The 19,875-nt window shown below is 40.7% G+C and overlaps 1 protein-coding gene across 1 annotated transcript in view; it reads right to left on the bottom strand.

The window, feature by feature from the left end:
* Nucleotides 1-19,875, bottom strand: part of SHCBP1 (SHC binding and spindle associated 1) — a 41,026-nt gene that overhangs the window by 14,028 nt on the left and 7,123 nt on the right. The window contains exons 5-10 of the mRNA XM_021931922.2: nt 14,437-14,529; nt 10,088-10,321; nt 9,839-10,007; nt 9,402-9,522; nt 5,713-5,844; nt 1,413-1,531 (exon numbers count right to left, since the gene is read on the bottom strand). Coding sequence (XP_021787614.2) covers nt 1,413-1,531; nt 5,713-5,844; nt 9,402-9,522; nt 9,839-10,007; nt 10,088-10,321; nt 14,437-14,529 — 868 coding nt within the window. The remainder of the gene's footprint in view (nt 1-1,412; nt 1,532-5,712; nt 5,845-9,401; nt 9,523-9,838; nt 10,008-10,087; nt 10,322-14,436; nt 14,530-19,875) is intronic.

Raw genomic sequence — 19,875 nt, 5'->3', positions numbered from 1 at the left:
ATTTCAATAAAGAGGACATAAGAGTGGTAAAAAAGCATATGAGGGCCGGGCGCGGTGGCTCACAACTGTAATCCCAGCACTTTGGGAAGCCGAGGCGGGCGGATCACAAGGTCAGGAGATCGAGACCGCGGTGAAACCCCGTCTCTACTAAAAATACAAAAAATTAGCTGGGCGCGGTAGCGAGCGCCTGTAGTCCCAGCTACTCAGGAGGCTGAGGCAGGAGAATGGCGTGATCCCGGGAGGCGGAGCTTGCAGTGAGCCGTGATCGCGCCACTGCACTCCAGCCGGGGGACAGAGCGAGACTCCGTCTCAAAAAAAAAAAAAAAAAAAAAAAGCATATGAGAAAATGCTCGACATCAGTAATAACTGGGGAAATGACAATCAAAACCACAATGAGATATTACTGCACACTTACCAGAATGGCTAAAACAAAAAATAGCCAAAACACCAAATGCTCTTGAGGACATGGAGAAACTGGACCACTCAAACATTGCTAGTAGGAATGTAAAATGGTACAACTACTCTGGAAAACATTTCAGTGGTTTCTTTAAAAAATCTAAACATGCAACTACTATATAACCTACAATTGCATCCATTGGCATTTACTCCTTAAAAAATGAAAACTATGTTCACACAAAAACCTGTACCCAAACGTTTATAGCAGCTTTACCGACAATAGGCAAAAACCGGAGACAATCTAGACATCCTCCCACAAGTGACTAAACAAACTATGGAACCATCACACATTGGACTATTCCTCCACAGTAAAAAGGAGCAAGCTATTGGTACATACAACGACCTAGGTGAAGCTCCACAGAACCGCACTAAGTGAGAAAAGTCAATCCCAAAGAGCTACATACTGTGTGATTGATTCCATTTCTACATTTTTGAAATGATGAAATAAATAGAAATGAACAACAGCTTAAGGCGTGCCTGGAGTTAAGGAAGGAGTTAGTGGGAGACGCAGGTGAGTTTGGCTCTAGGAGGGCAGCATGAGGGGTCCCTGTGGTGATGGGAATATTCTTTCACTTGACTGGATCGATGCCAGTATTCTGGTTGTGATGTCGCACGACAGTTTCACAAGATGTTACCGTTAGGGGACACTGGTGAAGGGCATAATGCAGGACCTCTCCCTGTTATTTCTTACAACACTGTGTGAATCTACAATTACAAAGTTATAATTTTAAGGGTCTAAACCTCTCTTAAAGCTACATAAAGTAATTGTGAGATTTATTACTTTTCTTCCTATCATTTGAAAATGCTACATGAGAAGACCCTTGCACAGTTGAGTTTGACTGACTTGGTAGAAATGACTGTCTGAAGAGAGTGGGAGTACGCACATACATCTTGGTCCCATATTTCATATTTTCATTTACAACTTAAACCCAAACTACTTCTCCAAGAGCTTCTACCTTGGCGCCATATAAATCCGAGTTCTTCATTAGAAACTCTGCCGATGTCCGCACTGTGACTCCGGTGGTCTCACACTGCAGCACACAGTTTTCCAGCGTAGTCTTACCACGGTGAACAACTGGGATGAAAATACATGCTGACTGCTTTAAGAAGTAATGTGCCTTTCCCAATGTTAGAGATAGCCTGGTGCTGACATTAGTTATGGTCTAAATATTTCTCAATGGCAATCATGTAAATATTCTTACCTAAATTACAAATTCATAAAATATAAAACAATGACTATTTTGAGTTATTTTCTACAATCCAAAAGCAACTATCTTTAAAAGAATGACTTGACCTCAGATACAAAAGTACTTTCCATCACCAGAAAAAAAAAGCATCAGAGAGCAATTTTGCTGAGTATCTTGGAAGAAAAAGGCTTTGATTCAAGAAAGGGGATACAAAGATTCCAGGAAACAAGCACTACTCCAGGGTGGAGATAACTTCATTCTAGTGCTACCTTGAATACAGAGAACACAGACCACAACACTGGAAAGCTTTAAAAGAAAAAAATCACCACACAGAAAAGAAACTAATATTAAACAACGAATTCTCATGAATAGGCCATTTTTCACTTCAGGGTTAAGATTGCTAAGTCGTCACACTATGTACACAAAAAAATAATTTTTTAGGCCGCATGCGGTGGCTCACACTTTGGGAGGCCGAGGGGGGGGCAGATCACCCAAGGTCAGGAGTTCAAGACCAACCTGGCCAACATGGTGAAACCCCGTCTCTACTAAAAAATACAAATATTAGCCGGGCGTGGTGGCGGGCACCTATAATCCCAGCTACTTGGGGGCTGAAGCAGGGGAATCGCTCGAACCCGAAAGGTGGAGCTTGCAGTGAGCTGAGATCACGCCACTGCACTCCAGCCTGGGCAACAGAGCGAGACCTCCGCCTCTCAGTTTCAAGTGATTCTCCTGCCTCAGCCTCCTGAGTAACTGGGATTACAGGCACCTGCCACCACGCCCAGCTAATTTTTGTATTTTTTAGTAGAGACAGGGTTTCATCATGTTGGCCAGGCTGGTCTCGAACCCCTGACCTCAGGTGATCCACCCACCTCAGCCTCCCAAAGTGTTGGAATTACAGGAGTAAGCCATAGCACCCATTCTAAATGAGTAATTTTTTTTTTTTTTTTTTTTTTTTTTTTGAGATGAAGCCTCACTCTGTTGCCTGAGCTGGAGTGCAGTGGTGCGATCTTAGCTCACTGCAACCTCTGCTTCCCGGGTTCAAGGAATTCTCCTGCCTCAGCCTCCAGAGTAGATGGGATCACAGGTGTGTACCACCACACCTGGCTAATTTTTGTATTTTTAGTAGAGATGGGGTTCCACCATGTTCGCCAGGCTGGTCTCAAACTCCTGACCTCAGGTGATCCACCCTCCTCGGCCTCCCAAAGTGCTGGGATTGCAGGTGTGATCCACCACGCCCAGCTTCATAAATAAATAATCAGCCTTCCATACACACTCATACCCCAGAGATTTTGCAGGTTGAGTTCCAAACCACCACAATAAAGGAAATATCACAATTGAAGTGAGTCACACATTTTTTTTGGTTTACCAGTGCATACAAAAGTTGTCTATGGGAGTCTGGGGCGGGTGGATCACTTGAGGCCAGGAGTCTGAGACCAGCCTGGGCAACAGGGCAAGACTCCATCTCTACAAAATACCAAAATTAGCCAGATGTGGTGACACATGCCTGTAGTCCCAGTTACTTGGGGGGCAGAGGCAGAATTGCTTGAGCCCAGGAGTTTGAGGCTACAGTGAGCTATGATCGTGGTATTACACTCTAGCCTAGATGACAGTGAGACTGTCTCTAAAAACAAAAAATAAATAAAATTTATGTTTATACTAATGAGCATATGAGTTTATACTAGTGAGTACTATGTTTATAATGCATCTATTAAGTGTACAAAAGCGTTATGTTTTTTAAAAATGTATACATCTTAATTTAAAATACTTTATTTTGCTAAAACATGCTAACAATCCTCTGAGCTTTCAGCAAGACATAATCTTTTTGCTGGTGAAGGGTCTTACCTCAATGTTGATAGCTGCTTACTGATCGGAATGTTGTTTGCTGAAGGTTAAGGTGGCTGTGGCAATTTTTAAAAATAAGACAACAACGAAGTTTGCCACATTGATTGACTCTTCCTTTCATGAAAGGATTTCTCTGTAGCATGTGATCTTGTTTGATAGCACTTTACCCACAGTAGAAAGTTATTCAAAATTGGAGTCAATCCCTTCAAAGTCTGCTTCTGCTTTACCAAGTTTACATAATACTCTAAATCATTTGTTGTCATTCAACCATGTTCACAGCATCCTCCTCAGGAGATTTCATCTCAGGAACCCACCTTCTTCGCTCATCCATAAGAAGCAACTCCTCATCTGTTCCAATTTTGTTACAAGATTGTAGCAATTCAGTCACATCTTGAGGTTCTACTTGTTATCATCAGGCTCTAGTCCTCTTGCTATTTCCACATCTGCAGTTACTTCCTCCATTCAAGTCTTCAACCCCTCAATCATCCATGAGGGCTGGAATCAACCTCTCCAGAACCCATGTTAATGTTGAGATTTTAACCTTCTCCCATGAATCATAAATGTTCTTAATGACATCTAGAATGATGACTTCTTCCCAGAAAGTTTTCAGTTGACTTTGCCCAGACCCATCAGAGGAATCACTATCAATAGCTGGTAGAGCCTTATGAAGTGTATTACTCAAATAGTAAGATTTGAAAGTCGAAATTACTCCTTGATCCATGGGCTACAGAATGGATGTTATTAGGAGACATGAAAACAACATTAATCTCCTGGTACACCTCCATCATCAGTTCTCTGATGAACAGGTACATTGTCAATAAGCAATCATATTTTTAAAGGAGTCTTTTTTTTTCAGTAGTAAATCTCAATAATGGGCCTAAAATATTCAGTAAACCACGTTATAAACAGATGTGCTACCATTCAGGCTTTGTTGTTCCATTTCTAGGGCACAGGCAGAGTAGATGTGGCATAATTCTTAAGGGCTCTAGGATTTTCAGAATGGTAAATGAGCACTGGCTTCAACTTAGAAGTAACCAGTTATATTCACTCCGAACGAGAGTGTCAGCCTGTCCTTTGAAGCTGTGAAGCCAAGCACTGACTTCTCCTCTCTAGCAATGAAAAGTACTAGATGGCATCTTCTTCCAATAGAAGGTTATTTCATCTACACTGCAAATGTGTTGTTTAGTGTATCCAGCTTCATCAGTTACCTTAGCTAGATCTTCTGGTTAACTTGCTGTAGCTTGCATCAGCACCTGCTGCTTCATCTTGCACTTTCATGTTACAGAGATGGCTTCTTTCCTTAAACCTCATGAACCAACCTCTGCTAGCTTCAAACTCTTCTACAGCTTCCTCACCTTCTTCAGCCTTCACAGAATTGAAGGAAGTTAGGGCTCTGCTCTGCAATAGGCTCTGATTTAAGGAATGTGGTGGCTGATTTGATCTTCTATCCAGACTATGGAAACTTTCTGCATATCAGTAATAAGGCTGTTTCGCTTTCTTATCATTCATGTGTTCACTAGAGTAGTGCTTTTAATTTCCTTTATGAACTTTTCCTTTACATTCAAAACTTCCCCAACTGACCCAAGAGACCTAGGTGTCAGCCTGTCTCAGCTTTCTACATGCCTTCCTCACTAAGTTAAACATTTCTAGTTTTTAAATTTAACATGAGAGACACATGACTCTTCCTTTCACTTGAACACATAGATGCCATTGTAGCGGTTATTAACTGGTCTAATTTCAATATTGCTGTGTCTCAAGGAATAGGGTAGTCCAAAGAGAAGGAGAGAGATAGGGGAGTGGCTGATTGGTGGAACAGTCAGACCCACAAAATTATCAGTTAAGTTCACCATCTTATATGGATATGGTTCATGGCACCCCAAAACAACTATAATAGTAACATCAAAATCACTGCTCACAGATCGGCATATCATCTATAATTAAAAAAAAAAAAAAAAGGCTTGCAATATTGTGAGAGTTACTAAAATGTGACACAGAGACATAAGGTAAGCACATGCTCTTGGGAAAATGGTGCCAACAGATTGGCTTGAAACAGGGTTGCCACAACCTTCAATTTGTGAAAAAAAACAACTCAGTATCTGTGAAGTGCAATAAAACAAGGTATGCCTGTACTCAAGAATGGCATTTCATTAAATTCTATCTTCCATAGAAAGTACAGTTTTCCTTCAAATCTTAGAACAAACGATACACCAAACATTCAGATACTTACTTAAGATTCCCTCTACAGCATCGTGCTGAACAAATTTTATGCCTGAAATTTTAATATCAGCACCAGTGCAGTCCACAAAAGTGTCGCCTTTGCCCCTCTTTTCTATCACAATGTCATCTGGTAGGCCATATCCTAAGGAAGAGAGAGCAAGAACACTCAAGATGGGTAAGGAAAAACATCTAAACATGAACACTCTAGAATAGGTTTCTCTAGTTCAAATGACTGCAGGTGATAACAAGACCAGTCAACATGTTGCATTTAAATAAAATCTATCTACCCACATATCCTCTTTAATTTAAACCAGGGTATCCAATTTTTAACAATAACAACTTTCTGACTAGTTCCCATATCAGGAAGACTACCCTATCAACTATCCCACATAAGCTCAGCACTAAATTCACTTACAAAAGTGCTACAAAAAATAAATAATGTTCAAGACCAGCCTAGGCAACATAGTGAGACTCTATCTCTACAAAGATAAAAAAAAATTAGGCGTGGTGGCATGCACCAATTACTCACTACTCAAGGAGGCTAAGGTGGGAGGGTCACTTGATCCCAGAATTTTAAGGCTGCAGTAAGCTATGATCATGCCTTTGCACTCCAGCCTTCATTCTGGGTGACAGAATGAGACCCTATCTCAAAAAATAATAATAATAAGGACTTACAGCTGAGTCAAAGAACTTTCAAGCACTCACCCTTAGAAGTTTGTTTCTAACTCTAACATTCTATGATTCTAATATAAATTACATTTGAAACCTAAGCAGTTCTCAAGATGATCTAAGTTCAATATTCTCTTAAACAGTTGGCTTAAAATCTGACAAACTGACAAGTTACTAGAAAAAAAGAAAACAGTCTACCTCATTAACAAATAAAAAGCATCAGATCAAGGCCAGGTGCAGTGGCGCATGCCTGTAATCCTAGCACTTTGGGAGGCTGAGACAGGTGGATCACTTAAAGTCAGGAGTTCAAGCAGCCTGGCCAACATGGAGAAATCCTGCCTGTACAAAAAATACAAAAATTAGCCGAGTGTGGCATGTGCCTGTAATCCCAGCTTCTCAGGGGGCTAAGGTGGGAGAACTGCTTGAACCTGAGAGGTGGAGGTTGCAGTGAGCCAAGATCGTGCCACTGCACTCTAGCCTGGGTGACAGAGTAAAACTCCGTCTCAGAAAAAGAGCATCAGATCTCAGTCAGGCGCAGTGGCTCATGTCTATAATTCCAGCACTTTGGGAGGCCGAGGCAGGTGGATCACTTGAGGTAAGGAGTTCGAGACCAGCCTGGCCTACATGGAGAAACCTTATCTCTACCAAAACTACAAAAATTAACCAGACATGGTGGCGGGCACCAGTAATCCCAGCAACTGAGGAGGCTGAGCCAGAATCGCTTGAACCCAGGAGGCAGAGGCTGCAGTGAGCTGAGATCACACCACTCCACTCCAGCCTGGGCGACAGAGCAAGACTCCATCTCAAAAAAACAAAAAACAAAAAAAAATCAGATCTGTATAAATCTTACTTGAACCATTAATGCAAGCCAAACACCTGAGTGGGCTTACAAAAAACTGGAGTATCAGAAAACTAAGGAATTTGCTTGACTTCCATTATAAAACAGAACCACATAGACAAAGCTGTAAGAAATAACTCTCATTGTCTAAAGATGAGTCTTTGAGTAAATGAAAGCAGCAGCTGTTTTTAACAAGCAAAGCCACTCAATGTATCTACACTGGAAGAGGACAAAGGCTTCGGGGTCCCTAGAGAATGCAAGGGGACTCCACACACTGGAATGCTACCAGGGGTGGACTCTGGATGCCTGAATTATGAGTGATTTTGTTTCTGATTGTTGTATGTATCTGACTGTACTTTGCATATTTTCTACAATAACCATTGCTTTTTATCATCAGAAAAATTAAAAGTACAAAAAGAATTGCATACTGAGAAAAGATTCTTACACAAATTTTTATATAATTATGTATTTCTTTCCACTTAAAACATAAAACCATCACCTAAAGAATGGATTTTTGAAACAAGAAAGAAAAACCCTATTGTAAGTACTATTGACACCCTGCACATAGTAGGCACTCAATATGTATCTCTTGTTATACGGGTTAGCTAGAGATCACTATCAGATGAGCTTGAATCTAACTCATGAACACTCCATATATGCACACTAGAGATACCATCTGATTCCCCAATTCTCAGACCCATACTGTTAGTCAATATACAGCCATTTTTATACTTAACTATCAGAATTCTATGTCTATTTATGACACTCTGGGAATTACATTAAAACTTCCTCACCAATCTAGGAAGAACCCTTATCTACCATACAAACTATAATATCAGTGTTATTTCCACTACACCAAAAAATTAAGTGTTTTTATCACAGTGATTTATCTTGCCAATGTGTTATTTATATACACACATCTATTATACATCAAAAATTGGAGAGTAGAAAAGAACAAAAATTATACACATGAAACAAAAAAGGAAGTGAGATGATGTACTAGGAACAGGAGAAAACTAAACTTCCAGCCTCAGTTCTTTAGAAGTTTTGACAAGATAAAAAGTATAGCTTAAGCAGTTTCTGAACAGCTGCACAAGTCCCAAAATGATATATGATTTTTTGCATTACAAGCTTCACTGCTAACTTGAAGCTATTTTGGTAAATAGTTGAACAGGTGTAACTAAATTTGACACGTTATGAATATATACAGGACCAAGATGAACAATTGTAAAGTAACCTAAATGCAGAAATCACTCTAAATGAACAATAAGATTATAACTGTCAAAAAGTTATTTTTTTTTTTTAGACAGAGTCTTGCTCTGAAACCCAGGCTGAAGCATAGTGGTATGATCTTGGCTCATTGCAACCTCCACCTCCCAGGTTCAAACGATTCTTCTGCCTCAGCCTCCCGAGTAGCTGGGATTACAGGGTGCAACAATATGCCCAGCTAATTTTTGTATTTTTAGTACCAACAGGGTTTCACCATGTTACCCAGACTGTTCTCAAACTCCTGGCCTCAAGTGATCTACCCACCTCGGTCTCCCAAAGTGCTGGGATTTCAGGCATGAGCCACTGCACCTGGCCCAAAAAGTTATTTTTAATAGAATCTTTCAACATTAATCTTTTCTAAAGTATACTTTGGTCAAGACACAAAGTGTAGTATTTGTGACATTCAGCAAGCATTTAGAGAACTAAGATAACTGGTACCAATTTCAAGTTAAATGCCCTTCATTATACCGCTCACGAAAATAAGCTAAGTGTAAAACAACAAACAAAAAGCCATGCACTAACATATCTGCAACATCTATGAGATAAAAGCAAGCAACAAATTTTTAAAATATTAAAAATTTTTTAAATATTGCTAGGAATCTTTTTTTAATTCTAGAAATTAGATTTCCTTTCCATAAATCACCTACAATCTGGAAAGTATGTTTCTTCCTAATGGTCTTTTTTCTATATGAGCCTGTGAACATCTCCCCAACACACACACTGCTACAAAGAACCACAACTTAAGTTGCTGAAACACTGGGTCAACCTCTTTTAAGCTTTCCATGTCCTTAATGCTTCAAGGCAGCTCACTAGAAATCAAACGGGTTCAAATCACATTCTTGAAGTTTCAACATGATCGGCGATTTATTGTTTACTTAAACATATCAGGTGTGAGAGTTTAGCTGTGTGTCTTCCATACTCACCTTCCAACTCAATGGAGTCAGCAATGGAGAAAGTACCATGTACCACATAATGGCCAGGACAAACAATAACAGTGTCACCTTCAAAGCAGGCATTTATAGCAGACAGTGGATCACTATGAAACTAGAAAACAGTAAGAACACATTTGTAAATATACACTCCCAAAAAAGTAATTTGAGTATTACTCTAGGTACTTTCATGTCTTACTTTGAAAATGGAAGCCAAAAACTGCATATTTAAGCATCTCCTTTGATAACACACTGACCTAACACATGCCTGGTAAGTGACTACTGAGGACTAAAGCCAGGGCTCTGACTACTTCCCATTGCATGGAAAACCATCTCGGGAAAGCTCCTGTAAATACTTTGTGGGATTTGTGAAAACCTGTGGTGAATCAGAAGGAAAAAAAGCCACCTGAAGCGAGAAACACTCCGTTTACCTGAATTTCTCTTTCTTCCTCACTGGGCTCCTGACAAAGCTTGTCTGTGAGCAGGGACCGCAGGAGACCAGCCACCATGGTGGAGGAGACCACGTGAGTGATCTTCTGACCGCTAGGACGAACACCCTTTGCTTGGATATTAGAATTCTTCTGATAACCGAACACATACCTTAAAGAAACAAAACAGGTCTATCAATAAGACAGCGAGTAAGAAAAGATGCCAACTAAGAATTACAAAGACACACATACCTCAACAAAGGATTCTCAATGAGTTTCAGCTTTTGTTTCAACTGTTCCATCTCCGAATACAATTTTAACCCTTCCACCATGGAGATATTTTCCTGCTCAGAATCAGAGTTACAATTTGACAAACTGCTTCTCAGATTTAAAAATTTCCTGTAACTCTCCTCACATTGAGACAACAGATTGCGGTAGTCAACAATAAGTCCTGATGGAACTCGGTCTTCAAGAATGTCATAATGCCTGAAAGTTTAAAAGCAAATTGAAATCCGCTGCCTTTCAGGCACATTTTCCCATCATTAAAACAGCCCACTTAGCACTCCAAGACCCAGTAAGAAAAGTGTTTTATAGTATATAACTCAGGTGCATGTTAAGTCTTTCTGAATAGCACTCTAATAATAATAATAATAATAAGTGGAAGTTGTTGGAAGTTTAAAGCACCACTTCCTTAAGGTCACTAATTTTTCTTCTCTTGAGGAGTTGTTTACTTTTTTTTCTTGGATCCAAGTATTTGTGCCTTAGAAACACTGAAAGTTCATGTTGCACAATTTGTAATTATTATTTAATAAGAAATTATTTTCTTCTCATATATTAGATTCAAAGTTTAATAAGAAAGTGGGCCAGGCGCGGTGGCTCAAACCTGTAATCCTAGCATTTTGGGAGGCCGAGACGGGTGGATCACAAGGTCAGGAGATCGAGACCATCCTGGCTAACATGGTGAAACCCCATCTCTACTAAAAAATACAAAAAACTAGCCGGGCGAGGTGACGGGCGCCTGTAGTCCCAGCTACTCGGGAGGCTGAGGCAGGAGAATGGCGGGAACCCGGGAGGCGGAGCTTGCAGTGAGCTGAGATCCGGCCACTGCACTCCAGCCTGGGCGACAGAGCAAGACTCCGTCTCAAAAAAAAAAAAAAAAAAAAAAGAAGGTGGCAGGGGGTAATTTGGGAGAGGGAGTAGGGAGAGCAGTATCTCAAATTGTTTCACAACAATGTTTAAGATTACTATTTTTTCATGGATCTGAATATGACTTTAAAAATTTATTAAAGGTTACCATATTTATAGGATCAAAAAGTAGAAATTACTCAAATAATCTAGTCCCTCCTTCCATTTAAAGCACTATGGCACAAAATTATGCTGAATATTCCCTAGGGAAGATTATTAAAGAATTTTTAAAAATAAGCCCTTGAGATTCTGAGGGGGAGAAAAAGGTGCCATTACTAAACTAGAGAGTGACTGAAACAAAATAACCTTGTACTGGACAACCATACTGGCACTTCAAATGTATTAATTTATAAACTTTCTCAAATATAAAAACAGAGCACAGAGTATTTCTAGATGCAATAAAATAATTTGTAAATGCACAATCAAGTTAACGATATAAAATTAATGGATTTAAAAATAAAGTAAAAGAAGCCGGGCCACAGTGGCTCACACCTGTAATCCCAGCACTTTGGGAGGCCAAGGCAGACAGATCACTTGAGCCCAGGAGTTTGAGGCCAGCCTGGGCAACATGGCAAAACCCTGTCACTACAAAAATACAAAAATGAGCCTGGTGTGGTGGCATGCATTTGTAGTCTCAGCTACTTGGGAGGTTGAGGTGGGAGGATGGCTTGAGCCCCAGGGGCCAAGGCTGCTGTGAGATCTAATTATGCGACTGTACTCCGTACTCCAACCTGGGCAACAGAGCAAGACCCTGTCTCAAAAAACAAACAAACAAACAAACAGATGCTCAGGGCCCCATCCAGACCAATTAAATGAGTCTCTGGACATAGAGGGGTATTTTTTTAAGTTCCCTGGGGATGCTAATGTGTAGCCAAGAGTGAGCACAATTGCCTTAAGTGATTTTTTTTTTAATTTAGTCACGCTCTAAATAAGATAGGGAAAAACAAAAGCAAGATAGAACCATATCTTAAACAAATTTAGATCATACTATGAACACTTAAACATTTTAAATGAATAAAAAAGAAACTTTTCCCGCTTTTCAAGTAAGTGAATTAGGTGAAGCTTGAAAAGCAAGGATTTTGTCTACTTTGGTTAATCCAAAAGAAACTGAATGAGCAGCTGTGAAAAAAAAAAAAGGGAAAAACAAAAAAATTTTTAAATTTTAAAAATAAAAAAAAGAAATTGAGGATGAAATCATGTTCTACTAAGCTGTGAAGATTAAGACTCAAATTTTAAAATAAGTTTCTTAGCATTTCCAGTATCCATGCCCGTTAGCTTATTTCTTTTCATTATATTGATACTTCATAGTCTAGAAGCAATGAACTAACATTTGTGTCTCAGACCCCGAAGTTCTGAAGCAGTGTTGGTTTTTTTCAGACCTCCTTTAGTCACGTATAAGCAGTGTATTTTGAAGTAGAAAGGAAAAATTTACTGAACAGTACAAAATCCAGACAGTCTGGTTTGATTTTGCCTATTGATAGCCCCACTCCTATCTTAGCCCAGAGACCTTTTTTAAGTCTGCCCACATTTGATAACATTCCGGTCTCTCCATCGAGTACCACCATGTCTTCTGCATAACCACACACAATTCCTCCCTTATGCCTTCCCATCTGCCAGTGATGTACAAGCTATGCATGTAAGTCATTGCTTGTCGTTAGCACATGCAAGGCTGTCAAATCAGAATACAACTTTTTTCCAAGTAAAGATTGAATTTGTCCAATATATGTTATGTTCCCTTATATTTCACATCAATCAAAATCAATCATTTCTTTTCAAGAGTAAGGGTATCAAACCTAGAAAATACTCAAGCTTATTGAAATTTTGGGATTTTATTGAATATGCTATGGAAAAATAGGAAATGCACAATGGAAAAACTGGAAAGCCTAAATAGAAATCATAGCCCATTTATGAAGAGCTAAAATCAGACATACATAATTCTAAGCCAGGTAGAACTATTCATCAGACTTTCAAACTTTTTTTTCTTTTTTTTGAGACAAGGTCTTGCCCTGTCACCTAGGCTGGAGTGCAGTGGTTCAATCACAGCTCATTGCAGCTTCAAACTCCTGGACTCAAGCGATCTTCCTGCCTCAGCCTCCCCAGCAGCTGGGACTATAGGCATGCCCTACCATACCCAGCTAATTTTTTTTTTTAGGTTTGTAAAGGTGGGGTCTCACTATGTTGCCCAGGCTGGTCTCAAACTCCTAGGGTCAAGAGGTCTTCCCGGGCTGGGCACGATGGCACAGGCCTGTAATCTCAGCATTTTGGGAGGCAGAGGCAGGCAAATCACTTGAGGTCAGGAGTTCGAGACCAGCCTGGCCAACATGGTGAAATTCCATCTCTACTAAAAATACAAAAATTAGCTCAGTGTGGTGGCATGCACCTGTATTTACAGCTAGTCAGGAGGCTGAGGTGGGAGGGACACTTGAGCCCAGGAGGTTGAGGCTGCAAGAGGGAGATCATACCGCTGCACTCCAGCCTGGGCAACAGAGTGAGAGCTTGTCTCAAAAAAGTTGTCTTCCTCCTTCAGCCTCCCAAATTACTGGGATTACAGTCACCATGCCAGGCCTCACACATTTTTCATTTTCTTATTATTTACTATTTAAGCCAAGAGAAATTCACTAAATCAACTTGAGCTCCACAAAAATGTAAAGACCTACTGCCTTATCTTCTCATCTTGTCTTTCATACAGGGGGAAAAAAAATCATCTTTTACCCAGGGAAAAAAATTACCTTCTACAATTATTTTTTTGGAGTGCAAGTTATAATTTCATTCTTATTGCAGCACTGCCTATGAAGTTACTGCTATTGAATACAAGAAAAAATTACTGGTCTTAAAGCACCATCTAGTGGGAAGATAAATGCCACATTTAATAAGGTCATTAAGATTTAAGGCAGGAGGCTGACAAAATATCTTAAGGTAGATCTGTTAGTTCAGCCTGCTGTGTTTCACTACAGAAACTTAGAGTAAAGCCATATACCTTTAAAGTATTATTTACAAAATTAAAGCCAAAAAGTCTTATATAATTCAAATAATGTCACTGTTTTTCAAACAATCGAATTTAACAAAGGGCTTCTTAACCCACTAGTTCAATTGAATTTTATTCAAATTAACAAAACAGTGAGCTAGTAATTTAGATGTTCTTGAACTTCCTGCTTTTTGACTCAATTTATAAACACTGAAAGTAGGTTTCTCTGCACTTGTACAAGTTTCACTTAATGACTTGTCAAGGGGTAGCACAATTTGTACATCAGTTTATTTCTGTCTATGAGCTCCTGGAAAGAAAATAGAGAGAGAGAGAGAGAGAGAGAGAGACAGAGAGAGAGAGAGAAAGAGTGTGTGTATCTCACACAGACAAAATTAAACCATGGGTAACTATTTTTCCAATATGTACAACAAGGTCAGAAATAAATACTTACAATCTTAATCGAGGTTCAACACATCTGACAAAATAATCATATTCATCCTCCTCTTCTTCATCCCAACTCCTCCAAATGTTTTGGTAGAAAAATCTGAAATGGAACTTAGTATCATTCAAATTCTATCACTGGCTCAAAACATTAAGATTTTGGAGGGGTGAGAGCTAAACAGTAAATCAAAACAATTCTCATAGGAGAATGCTGCGTATTTGCTATGGTTGATAGTCATGAGTCACATAACATAGAGACCTTTTTTGGATCAGTTAAAGAAGAGAAGTTTCTCCACATTGGTTTTGTTAGGACTTTTGAGACAGAGTCTCACTCCCTCTCCGGGGCTGGAGTGCAATGGTGTGATCTTGGCTCACTGCAACCTCCACCTCCTGGGTTTAAGTGATTCTCCTGCCTCAGCCTCCTGAATAGCTGAGATGGTACCCACCAACACGCCCAGCTAATTTTTTGTATTTTTAGTAGAGATGGGGTTTCACTATATGGGCCAGGCTGGTCTCAAACTCCTGACCTCGTGATTCACCCACCTCGGACTCCCAAAGTGCTGGGATTACAGGCGTGAGCCACTGCGCCTGGCCAGGACTTTCTTTTTATTGGAAGAATTATTTATTGACCACCAGTACCTGGATGGATGGTAGTGCCATTTGCTGAGACAAAAAACACTGAGAGAGAAACAGGTTTGGGGTTGAAAATAACAGAGGAATATACAGCCCAAAGCTCCAGGGAAAGGTCTGGGCTGGAGACATAAACCTGGTAGCTGTCAACACATTGACGGTGTTAAAGCAATGTATAAGATCACATAAGGACATAATCATAAGGCAGTGGTTCTCAACCCTCATTGTACACTGGAGTCCCCTGGGACACTTTTAAAAATTGATTCCCCTGTAATTCCAGCTACTCAAGAAGCTGAGGCACAAGAATCACTTGAACTGGGAGGCTGAGGCTGCAGTGAACTCAGATTGCACCACTGCACTCCAGCCTGGGCAACAGAGTGAGATTCTTTCTCAAAATAAATAAATAAATTTAAAAACAAAAACAACTAGTTCACTCTCCCAGGCCAATCAATCAGAATCTGGTGGGGGTGGGGAAGGTGCAGGGGAACCAGCATCCATACTCTTCTTTTCTTTTTTTTTGAGACGAAGTCTTGCTCTTGTGGTCCAGGCTGGAGTGCAGTGGCTCCATTTTGGCTCACTGCAACCCTCCCGGGTTCAAGCAATTCTCCTGCCTCAGCCTCCTGAGTAGCTGGGATTACAGGCATCCGCCACCACGCCCGGCTAATTTTTGTACTTTTAGTAGAGACAGCATTTTGCCATGTTGGCGAGGCTGGTCTCGAACTCCTGACCTCAGGTGATCCCCCCGCCTCGGCCTCCCAAAGTGCTGGGATTACAGGCATGACCCACAGTGCCCAGCTGTATCCATATTTTTTTAAAGCGCTCCAAGTGATTTAACAAATTTATTATGGAAAATCCTAAACATATACAACAACAGAGAAATAGTATCATGAATACCATGTATCATCAGGCAGCTTCAACAATTACCAACTCACAATCTTATTTCATCTCTGCTTCACCCCGGCACCCTCTGCTCTCCTCCCCCACCATCTTGATACTGGATTTTTTTGTTGTTGTTCAGATGGAGTTTTGCTCTTGTTGCGCAAGCTGGAGTGCAAGGGCACAATCTCGTCTCACTGCAACCTCCAGTTCCTGGGTTCAAGTGATTCAGCCTCCCTAGTAGCTCAGATTACAGGCGCCTACCACCACGCCCCGCTAATTTTTTGTATTTTTAGTAGAGATGGGGTTTCACTATGTTGGCCAGGCTGGTCTCAAACTGACCTCAGGCAACTCACCCACTTCAGTTTCCCAAATACACTGGATTATTTTGAACCAATCTCAGACACATCAAATCATTCACAAATTTTTAGTATGTATCTCTAAAATAAATCTTTATACCAAAAGTTTTAATTCCTTGATATTACCAAATATCCAGTGTTCAAATCCCCCTAATTCTCTTCTGCTGCTGTTTCACAGTTGACTTGTTCCAATCAGGCACCAAATGAAGATCCACTGCTGCCCTTGACAGACACATCTCTTAAATCACTGTTAGCCTATGCATTACCTCTCCCTCTTTTTTCCCTTGCAATTTATTGACTAATTTCCCACACTCTAAATTTTGGTGATTACATCCCCATGGGGTCATTTTTCTTTTTTTTTTTTTTTTTTTTTTTTTTTTTTGAGACAGTGTGTTGCTCTGTTGCCCAGGCTGGAGTGCAGTAGCACGACCTTGGCTCACTGCAGCCTCCGCCTCCTGGGTTCAAGCAATTATCCTGCCTCAGCCTCCTGAGTAGCTGGGATTACAGGCACGCACTACCATGCCCTGTTAATTTTTGTATTTTTAGTAGAGACGGGGTTTCGCCATGTTGCCTAGGCTGGTCTCAAACTCCTGGGCTAAAATGATCCGCCTGCCTTGGCCTCCCAGAGTGCTACGATTACAGGTGCACCCAGTCCCCATGGGTCATTTAACATGTACTTCACGTTATTTCTAGTAAGATCTACAGACCTGCGGGGCTTCAGGAAGGATTTTTTGCAAGAATACTTCAAGGGAGGTGTAATGTACTTCAGTCAAGAAGCAGGAAGAGCAGAGCCTCATTCAAAAAGCCACTGTCTGTGTGGAGTGTGTACATTTTTCCCATGTCTGCATGGGTTTTCTCCAGGTACTCTGATTTCCTCCCACATCCCAAAGATGCATGCATGAGGTGAATTCTGTGTCTGCCTTGTCCCAGTCTGAGTGTGAGTGTGTGTCAGTGCACTCTGTGATGAAATGGGCTCCTGTTCACGGCTGGTTCCTGCCTTGTACACTGAGCTACGGGAATAGGCTTTGGCCACCTGCAACCCTGAACTGGAATAAACAGGTTGGAAAGTGAATGAATACAAATTACTGTCAAACAAAAATTCATAAAGTATACAATAATCATACAAATGCACAACAATCAATGCTGTGGCATGAAATTGCTCAGTGAGCCCACCATGTTTATCATTGTTTTGAACTGGGTGATGGTAGGAAGTGCTCCTTATAATTTCCGCTTTGCAAACATTTATTCCTTCATTTACTCAACACCACAATGACCACTGTCACTCACTGTTTCACTGAAAATTGGAAACTGGGTCAATAATTATCTTGTTTGCATTAATATTTTTTAATGTATGTATAGCTCATATTTATTTCAATGTTTAAGATTAGAATTGTTTGGGGTCTTTATTTAGAAGTTTGATGATGTTTTCATGACCAGAAATATGCTGTAGTAACTTTAACTTTTGTTTATATCAGTCAGCCTATGGTAAAATTGGTTTCATTAACATTGCAGTTTCTAAGAACCTACCAACAACAGTAACTGAGGACTTTATTAAAACGCCTGGCCAAGTCTTTTTGTGAGGTTAAGATTCATCAACAGATACAGGTTGTCAGCCTGATCCACCCTCTATAAAGTTCTCTTTCCCTAATGGTTGCAGCAGTCATTGATGTTCACTGTCTAGAACCTTTATTTCATTAGTGGTTACAAAATACTGATATTCTATCACTTTCTTCATGTATTGGTTGGAATACTTTTATAAAGAAATTCCTCAGGTGATTCCAAAGTGGTTCCAAGGTTGATTAGGGAAAAAACAGTAGATGGCCTAGAACTGATCGCTGGGTAACTCCGACATTCTAAAGTTTGAGCATGAGAGGAAAAGCTGGCCAAGATGACTTAAGACAGCAAGCCAGTAAGACACCAGCTGAACGGTGGCGTCCCAAAAGCTGAGAAGAGAGTGTGTTAAGAAGATGGGAATGATCAAATACCTAGAATGTCAAGAGGTCAAGCAAGATGAGATCAGAGGCAAGATGAGATCAGTGAAATGGCGACTGAATACAAGAACATAGAAGTCTTTGTGCACAATTTCAGAGATGAGGTCAGGGTAGAAATGTTACTGGGACGCCAGCAAGTATAGACTGTGATTATATATAACCCTTTCAAGAAGTTCTGCTGTGAAAAGGAAGCACTGAAAATGAAACCAGCCATCTCCTAATTACTGTAGATTGGGCTATTAGTCCCTTCACCCTCTAGTGGAGTCTTTTTTTTTTTTTTGTAATGAACTTAAGCATGCCTCTACTCAACTAAAAAAACCTCTGCTGGCTCCCTTTTAGCCCTCAAAAAAAAGTCCTGAACGTGGTACTATAAATAGATTCATAATCTGGCCCTATTGCACCTCTCCTGCCTCAGAGCCGTTGTACGTAAACTCTCAATTTCACAAGCTCTTTCAAACCTCCATGTAACTTGTTAGTCAAGCTGCCAGAAGTGCCTTCCGCCTTTTCCACATGATAAACTTATAGTTCTATTCCATGACTCGGCTCCAGTGTCATCCTCACCAGTCCCATGCCAAGCATTTACACATCATTCCCACCTGCACCTCCCCCAGTGTTGGTTCTTTCAAGCCAGAAACATGTAAGTCAGCCTTGACTTCTCTCACTTCATTCACATCTTCTCATCTCTGATATTCACTCGACCAAGTCCCAGTCATTCTACTTTCTCAGTAAGCCTCCATCTGTCCTCTCCATATCCCCACTCTAGTCCTCTCTCTTGCCTCTTAACTGGTCTCCCAATTCCATCTCCCACCATTTTTCTACACAGAAGCCACAATGAACCCTTGAAAACACAAAGCAGCACTTTAGGGGACTGAGGTGGGAGGATTGCTTGAGCCCAGGAGTTCAAGACCAGCTTGGGCAACACAACAAGGCCCCCATCTCTATGGAAAAATTGTGTCAAAAAATTAGCTGGGCAGTGGTGGCACATGCCTGTAATCCCAGCTGATTCAGAGGCTGAGACAAGAGGATAACTTGAGCCCCACAGTTCGAGCCTGCATTGAACCATAACTGCATCACTGCACTCCAGCCTGGGCAACAGAATAAGACCCTGTTTCCAAAAAAATAAAAACACAAAACACAAAACTAGTCATATTTGCCCAAGAATAAAAATCCTTCAGTGGCTTCCCACTGCTCTTAAAGACAAAAATGACTAGCCAGCTAACAAAGCCCCACACTGTCTGGGCCCTGCCAACCTCTCTAATCTCGTTTCCTAGGTCTCTCCCAGCACTGTCTGTGTTTCAGCCATGCTGGCCTTTCAGCTCCTTCAACACACTGAGCTCCTAAATCTTTTCCGTTCCCCACCCCTGCCTCCCCTTTCACCCAGCTAGCCCAAGTTCAAATGTCATTATTCCAGGAAATAACCCTAGAACTGCAACTTGACCTAATCTTAGGACACTCTGTAATTCTTCACAGCACTGACTGCTATTTCCAATCATGCAGACATCTGTGCATGATTATTTCATCAAGGCTCATCTCCCACCTTTAGACTGACAGCTCCCTGATGATGGTGTGTCTCATGCACCAGACATACTCCAC

The sequence above is a fragment of the Papio anubis genome, chromosome 18, assembly GCF_008728515.1.
Source record: "Papio anubis isolate 15944 chromosome 18, Panubis1.0, whole genome shotgun sequence".
Taxonomy (NCBI): Eukaryota; Metazoa; Chordata; class Mammalia; order Primates; family Cercopithecidae; genus Papio; species Papio anubis.
The sequence above is the reverse complement of the archived record's forward strand: the minus strand, read 5'-3'. Positions and strand labels throughout refer to the sequence as shown.